This window comes from Octopus bimaculoides, chromosome Z, assembly GCF_046866305.1.
Source record: "Octopus bimaculoides isolate indiv1 chromosome Z, ASM4686630v1, whole genome shotgun sequence".
Lineage (NCBI taxonomy): Eukaryota > Metazoa > Mollusca > Cephalopoda > Octopoda > Octopodidae > Octopus > Octopus bimaculoides.
The window spans coordinates 55,293,869-55,302,358 of record NC_142944.1 but is presented as its reverse complement, the minus strand read 5'-3'; the positions used below and the strand labels follow the sequence as shown (position 1 = coordinate 55,302,358).

Sequence of the window (8,490 nt, the reverse complement as noted above, 5' to 3'; positions counted from 1 at the left end):
AATTCGTCAGCAACGTGAGCGTTATCATGCTTCCTCACTATTTTCAAAGGCTTTAAGAGTCAAGCCGCTGTCTATAGATGGGCGTTGGAGAAAGTTGTCAGTGATGATATCAGATATCAGGATGCATCAGTGATGATATCAGGACTGGAGGAATGCGCGAAAGCCACTTTCATAAGAGGCAAACTGGCATGTTCTGCGGATATCCACGTAGATACAGAAGCAAGAATCCGAGCACTGGACCAGGAAGAAGCATATAAATACCTTGGCATAGACGAAAGTAACGGCATAAAACATTCAGCAATGAAAGAGAAGATTAGAAAAGAGTACTACAAGAGAGTACGGTTAGTAACAAAGACTGAACTCAACGCTGCAAACAAAATAGAAGCCATTAACACTCTTGCAGTTTCAACATAATCAACTGGCAAATGAGCCAAATAAAGAAGCTAGACTCCAAGACCAGAAAACTACTAACCATAGGTCGAATGAACCATCAAAAAGCGGATGTGAACAGGATTTATTTACCGAGAATCATGGGAGGAAGAGGACTAACTCAATTAGAATTATCTTACAAACCACCACTGTAGGATTAAATACATAATTGAGCTGTCAAAAGATCCTCTAATGAAGCCTGTGCACCAGCATGATAAAGTAAAGAAGCTATACTCGGTATACAAAGAATATGTACAGTTTAAGAAACAACTGATGACGGAGGAACCTAGGATGAAGGCGAGTGAGAAAGTAACCCAGTTTGCTAAAAGAGTTAAGGAAGAGATGACAAAACAAGCCCAGAAGAAGAGCAAAGAAGAATGGCTAGAAAAACCGATGCATGGCCGATACCCATGTAGAGTGAACAAACCAGACGTAGAAAAACGAGACACTCGTGTATGGATGAAGAGCTCAGGACTGAAGGCTGAAACCGAAGGTTTTATCATAGCAGCATAATATCAAGGCTTGGCAACCAGGACTTACCACAAGAAAATAATGAACGACGGCACTGACCTGAAATGCAGAATGTGTCATGAGCAGGATGAAACAGTGGACCACGTCTTAACTGGATGCACAGCGCTTGCAAAAACCGAATATATTCATAGACACGATAGAGTAGCGCAATATATCTATTGGAAGATATATAAACACTACCAGCTTCCAGCTTCAGAAAGATGGTACCAGCATAAACCTGAAACTGTGACCGGAAAAGATGATGTAACAGTACTCTGAGACATGCCAATCAACACCGATAAAGAAATCAAGGGAAACAGGCCGGACATAATCATCAAAGATTGGAAGAAAAAGAAATGCTTAATGATAGATGTGACAGTACCTTCAGAGAGAAATGTGTCCATTAAAGAAGTTGAGAAGTTATTTAAGTACAAAAACATAGAAATAGAAGTGACCAAGATGTGGGGAATGAAAAGCAGCACAGGACCAGTGGTGTTTCGAGCGTTAAGGCTAATTAAAAAAGGGCCTTGATAAGCAGCTCAACAAACTCCCTTTCAGTGTTAACGTGGGAGAAAATAGTGTTGCTAGGTTCCGTACACATTTTACGCCGTGTACTCTCCATGAGATGTGGACCTGCTGTGACCATTGGGTCAAGGGATGACCACGGTTCAGCAGAAGACAACGGACTATATTTTACTTTAATAATAATAATAATAATAATAATAATAATAATAATAATAATAATAATAATAATAATAATAATAATAATAATAATAAGAAGAAGAAGAAGAAGAAGAAGAATGATAATAATAATAATAATAATAATAATAATGATAATAATAATAATAATAATAATGATAATAATAATAATAATAATAATAATAATAATAATAATAATAATAATAATAATAATAATAATAATAATAATAACGACAACGTTTCCCTAAAAGAAATGGAAAAACTTTCAAAATACAAAGACCTGGAAATAGAGGTAACTCGAATGTGGAATCTAAAAACAGAAACAATTCCTATCATAGTAGGTGCCTTAGGCATAATAAAAAAATATTCAGACAAATACATAACAAAAACACCAGGACTTACAAATATATATAACATACAGAAAATTGCACTACTGGGCACTGCACACATCCTACGCAAAACACTTTCAATACAGTAACCATAAGAGCATCACAGCAAACCACAGCACATACCCAAGGTTCACAGAGCTGCGCTCGGCAGTGAAGTGAAAGCACGTTATACAAATAAAACTACTGAACAATAATAATAATAATAATAATAAATTCGTTTTATTGGCCACAAGGGCTAATATCAATTAAAAACATATAAGTACAAAGACAGGACGAAGGTTACAAAAGGTTTTGTCCGAAAAGGTAGGAAAGTTCGTCTAAACAGAGGAAGAAAACGGAGAAAGATATAATAAATAAATAGATAAATAAATAGATAAATAAATAAGTAGAACTCCCAAAGGGGGGGGGGCGCTTCGAAAAAGGAAAGGTTACACGTGGAAAAACCCATAAAACCACGGGAGCCTGGTCAGAAAAAAATAAGAAAGGAGTATAGAACCCTTTCTCCTTTTACATTACCTTTTTTTTTTTTTCTACAGGTGTATTCTCAGAATTGGTCCGTTTATACTGGACATTTTTCCAACAGTCACCCATCTTTCAACGAATTTGCTATGAGACAGCACTTCCCTCTCTACTCTCATCTTCCTTTTCAAGTGGAACTTGAAAAAGTTGATGAGGCCTTGGCCAAAGAGGAAAGTGTCTGTCTTTAACCCTTTCAAACGGGTCCACCATATCACCTCTTTCGCTACAGCCACTAGGCATAGGAAAATTGCCTTGCCCTCCTGGTTAAAGGAGGTCGGCGGGTCAATTCTCACGATGGATCTAGCTGATAGCCGGATCCGTCCTACACGTGACAGTAGCTGTTCGATATAGACCCACAGGTCAGCAATGCTCGGGCACTGGACGAGTGCGTGCAGAACGGTTTCGTCGTCCTGAGCGCACCTCGGGCAGGCCCGGTTGACGGCACTTCCATGTCGGTAGAGTTTATCTCGAACAGGTAGCACACCTCGGTAGCACTGCCAGGCGAGAGACCTTTGGAAATTATCCATGGGCCCCGGCCCGAAAGTTCTCCTGAACAGACTGCTTAACTGATTATCCTCGATGCCTAGAGTTTCCCCGAGAACGTCGTCGCACTTTTCTCCCACTAACCCTCTATAGAAAGCTAGAGTGGATCTACTACCGATCGCACTGCCCGCCTGACTGAGGGCGGTGAGAGCATGGCGGCACTCGAGGTGCCAAGCGCCCTTTCTCGGTCTACGTTTGATCCAGGATTGCAGCTCTGTTAAAGAAACGAGTTGCGGAAAATCGCGTCTGACGAAAGGCGACCACACCTGTTCACCGTCCAGGAAGCGCCTGAGATGTCGTAGCCTGAGCGCATGTTTGCGCATCAGCAACCACGGCATGCCAAGGCCTCCGTTCAGCGGCTGTTGACAGCAGATGGAGCGCCTGACCAGTGGTACCTGACCCTTCCACAAAAAGTTGAAGAGCAAGCGTACCATCTTGGCTAACCAGCGGTCGGGACAAGAGACGACGGTCAAACGGTAATAGATGACGGATGCGATGTACGCATTCGCTACCTCGACCTTTCAAGGAGAGCTTCCTCTCAGCCCATTTCTGGGTGAGGTTGGCCACCCTGTTCGTCACTTCTTCCCAGTTTTTCTCCAACTGGAGGTCCGGACCGAACCAGACCCCGAGCAGTTTAACGGGTCCGTCTGTCCAGCGCCCTACGACGCTGTTGGACGGCATGGACTTGCCCCTCCAGGTGCCTAGTTGCAAGCCCATTGACTTTTCCGCGTTAATTTTCGCACCTGTCACCGCTTCATACTCGTTTAGTGTCTCGCCAATCAGGTCAATATGCCTGTGGCTCGACACCATCACGGTAACGTCGTCGGCATAGGCAGACACGCTCCTTCCACATCCCAGATCACGGGGGACGCCCCTCAAAGCCTCCAACTTCCGCAGTAATGGCTCGAGAGTCAATACATACAGAAGGGAGGAGAGAGGACACCCTTGGCGAACCGAACGCGAGATGTTGAACGGTTCCGATAGATGGCCGTTCACCCGTATGACCGAGCAGATGCCGCTGTATAAAGCAGCTATCCACCCGCGGAAGACCGGACCGAAACCAGCTGCCTTGAGAACAGCTGCCAGGTATCGATGGTCGACCCTATCGAAGGCTTTAGACTGATCTAAATTGATCAAAGCCCCACCCGCGCCAGCTTCGTTACCCACTCTCTCTATGATGTAGCGCATGAGATGGAGGTTGTCGTGGATAGACCTAGTCGGCACAGCGCATGTCTGTGCCTTGCCGATCAGTTTGCCCACGACAGGCGCCAATCTCTTGGCTAGCACCTTGGCCAAGATCTTCAACTCTGTGTTGAGCAGAGTGATGGGCCTAAAGTTCCCTATAATGTTCCCCTTGTTTGGGTCCTTTCTTAGCAAAGCCACCACTCCCCGACAAACAAAAGCAGGAATTCTCCCGTTTTGTTGCCAGTTGCAGTAGACGTTTGCCAAGACGCCCGCAAACAAGTCTGGCATTGACGTATAAAGCTCGTAAGGCAGACCATCCAAACCCGGCGATCTACCTCTCATGCAGCCTTTCATCGCTTCCCGTACTTCCCAGGCAGATATCGGTCCTTCGCAGCACTCGGCCTCGCTGGTCGAGAGTTGCGGCAGGTCGTCTAGGTACACACCGAAATCTGTTCCGTCGTCCGTCCTACCGTTTGTCCCGAACAATTGAGCAAACTGCTGCTGAAAGGCCGAACACATCTGCTTCGGTCCCGAAATCTCGCAGTCGTTCTGGTCCACCAAAGACCGAATGGTCGCTCTGTTCCCACGCTTCGCCTCAACCACGCGGGCCCATCGAGCGGCCTTAGTCCCCTCCCCGCTTACCGAAAGTGCTTTAGCTCTGACAACGCAGCCTTCATGCTTGGCATCAAAGTGTTGGTCGAGGGCCAACTTCGCTGCTAACACGTCGGTTGCGATACCTGTCCCAAGAGCCTCGTCTAGTTTGTTAACTAAATCCCGCTCTGTTTTCTTACGCTCTACAGCTAGAGCCTTACTAAACCTAATTGATTCTGCTCTAATTGCCCGCTTCAGGGCGAACCACCAGTTGTTGTTGATGATTGCCCCGGTTAAAGCCCTCTTAACTAATAAACTAATCCGGTCTCTGTAGGCTTTGCACGCCGTTGTCGACGTGTTTAGCTTCCAGTAACCGGGGCCTTGTCTATGGAGCCTATCTAAGTCGACCGTACAGATCACGAATTTGTGGTCCGTGTAGCCGACTATATTGAATTGTGGACACCCTATGCTATCCTTATCCGCTGGCCTACAGAAAAATCTATCTAAGTACGATCTAGACGACCCGATGCGATTAGTCCAAGTCCACATTGGCACATTCGGGTTGTCTAGTCGATACCTGTCGGACAGCTGAAAGCGTTTGAGCAGGTTGGCGAGGCTCTTGCATCCCCCTTTCCTATTAGATGCTCCCGCACCCACCCTGTCGATACGTTCGTCTAGGACAGCGTTCCAGTCCCCAACTAGCACTAAAGTGCGAGAAGTACCTAGGAAAACCTCCAGACGTTTGAAATAATCCGACTGCCCTGCTCCTGTCGGAGCGTAGGCAGCCAGCAGTCTGAAAGCAGCGCCATCACTACTATCGACGTCCAGGACCACCAACTTACCTTCCGGATCCAGGAAGACTGCCCTTATTTTCAAGTCTAGGCCTTTCCGAAATAGCACCGCAGTACCTCCACCGCCCGCTCCCGGCCGACACGGAGATAGGAAAATCTCGTACCCGTCAAAAAGGGCTGCGAGTTCCTTCGGGTTGGAGAGCCTGGTTTCGCTAATGGCTGCTACATCTACACTGTAAAACCTCAGGTCGTTCAACAGGTGACCTTGTTTCCAAGGCGACCCGAGGCCTCTCACATTTATGCTTCCGATTCTGAGAATTACCATGTTTTTTTTTTTTTTTAAAGGAAAGTATTAGAGGAGAAAAGGCTCTACTTACTGTTTTCTGGTGGGGTGGCTCCCCAATGTTTTCGTGTGGGTGTCTCCACTAAATTTTGATAAAGGCTCTGGGAGAAGCTTCTCCCTAGCGACCCAACATCATTCGGAAACTTATCTTTTATTTTATTATAGTTTTCTTGGGTTATTTTTAGTGTGAGTATGTGTGCTGGTGGTGCGTTGTGTAGGGGTATAATGAAATTTGTGGTGTTTGCATTTGTATTGTTTTTTAAAAAGTCTAATAGGTGTTCATTTTTTGTGTTGATGGCTGTTACGTTTGTGGTGTGTGTGAGTGCTGGTGTTTGCAGTGGAGAAGGTGTTGCTATTTGTTGTGAGTGTGTGTTGTTGTTGCCGATGATGTTGGGAAGCTCACCTTTTTCGCGCCTCCCCTCTTTGTCAATTGTTTCTTTTGTCTTTCTTTTTCGTTTTTTTGTTGGTGGTACAGTTTGCCACTTCCCTTTTTCACTATCAGTGTTCGCACAATCCGAGCTGATCTGATCTGGAAAGGGAATGTTTGTCGGATCTGATGAAGATTCTTTTACAATTTCTGTTGTTGCTGGTTCTGTTATCTTTTTTGGTGTGGAGGTTCTTGGTGTTGGTGTTGGTGTTGGTTTGGTGATGGATGGAGATGGTGGTGTCGCTTTTCGTGGTGCTGGTGGTGATGGTGTTGGTGGTGATGGTGTTGGTGGTGATGGTGTTGGTGGTGATGGTGTTGGTGGTGATGGTGTTGGTGTTGGTGGTGATGGTGTTGGTGGTGATGGTGTTGGTGGTGATGGTGTTGGCGGTGATGGTGTTGGTGGTGTGGAGGCTTTTGGTTGTTGTTGTTGTTGCTGCAATTTTCTGTTTTTGTCTGCCTCCATTCTTTGCTTGTAGATGGGGCAGTCTCTTTTTAAGTGTTTTTCACTGCTGCAGAGGTAGCACTTTGGTCTGCGCCCCTCTACTGCAATGTGTATTCTACTGCCATCCGGCAGGTTTATGGCGTCGGGTATGGTATTTATGCTATCTTGTTCAATCTGAACAAGGAGATGCATTTCCATGCCCAACCAGTTTTTTTCTTTTACTCTGTTCACCTTTAGGATAGTGGCAGTCTCTTCAATGTCGAAGAGCATAGCTGCCACTAGCCAGGAGATGTTCAGTTCTGGTGGCACATGATTTATTTTTATTTCTGTCACACGTCGACCAAGGTATGTCGGCACGAGTAATAATTCTTCCGCCTTTAACGGTGTTGTAGAGTGCCGGATGGCATCCTCTTCCGTTGGGAAGCGCACTTCCACTGTTCCAAAGCGCTTCCCTTTGGTTACGAAGCTTTTTTGGCCCCATATCGGCTTTAGAGTCAACTCCAATCTCTGTGGAGTAGCATTCTCCATCTTTTGGTATTTTGTATTGAATACCTTGTATACTATTGTTTTTCTTTTCGTTGCTTGTATTAATGCTTGTGGAGTGTTAAGGAAGACATTATTGCCATCCCTTCTTAACAATTCCTTGGCATTCTTTATTTCTGCCATTGTCACTTGGATTTCTTCTGAGCTCTGCTTAGCTGCGGAGGCGAAACCGTTACAATGGCTACTGGTTGTGGTCTTGGTACTGTTGCTCGTGTTGTTTACTTTGTTTTCTTTGTTCTTTTTTTCCTCCTCCCTCTCCGGTGTAGAAGCAATGGTGGAGGTGAGGGCTGGGAAGTCAGCAGCAGAGAGTCTGTTAAACAGACCTGAATCAGGAACACTGTCCACTATGGCGTCAGCTGGGCGAGGTGGAATGTGACTTGACCTGTCATTCTTTTTGTCGGGGAGTGATGTAGAGAGAAGAGAACAGCTGGCTGCTCTTTTCACTGGCATTTTGCCTTTTATGGCATTAACTGGACGGGGTGAAAGAAGACTTGACCCGTCATTCTTTTTGTCGGGGAGTGATGCAGAGAGAAGAGAACAGCTTGTTATTTTTTTTTCCGACATTTTTCAGATATGATACGTGTGAAATGTGAAAATGGAAGTTTTTCAAACGAAGAATTCACCCCTAAATGGGGGAAATCTCGCCTAACCGACTAGCTCCGCAAGAACCTAGTCGGCTTGGCTACAACAATATATAAAGTTTAAAACAGATTTCAAAAGATTTCCGGGTAAAAACGGCAACAACTTACAGAGCTTCGGGAGACACGTCCATTCGCTTGAACAATAATAATAATAATAATGACATCGAAAAATGCCTTAGGAATGAGAACCCCGGTTCGAAATTTCGCCCAAGACACCTAATGATGGCTGGAGGGTATAATCAGCCTAAACGTTGTTTTAACAGCAAACAAGCTGAGAGTAAATATCCGTCAAAGGAAAATAATGTAAATAATGTACATAATTCCTCATCTCTTAACTATAGAACTATACACATATGTGTATATTTAGATATACATACATATATATATATATATATATATATATATATATATATATATATATATATATACAGAGCCTAA

At 44.7% G+C, this 8,490-nt stretch overlaps 1 protein-coding gene across 1 annotated transcript; it reads right to left on the bottom strand.

Annotated features, from left to right (window-relative positions):
* Positions 1-6,025: 6,025 nt before the first annotated feature.
* Positions 6,026-8,094, bottom strand: LOC149132249 (uncharacterized). Its single transcript, XM_089365302.1, has one exon. It carries the CDS (start codon positions 7,973-7,975, stop codon positions 6,026-6,028), a length of 1,950 nt encoding a protein of 649 aa, XP_089221428.1. The 5' UTR covers positions 7,976-8,094.
* Positions 8,095-8,490: the final 396 nt, after the last annotated feature.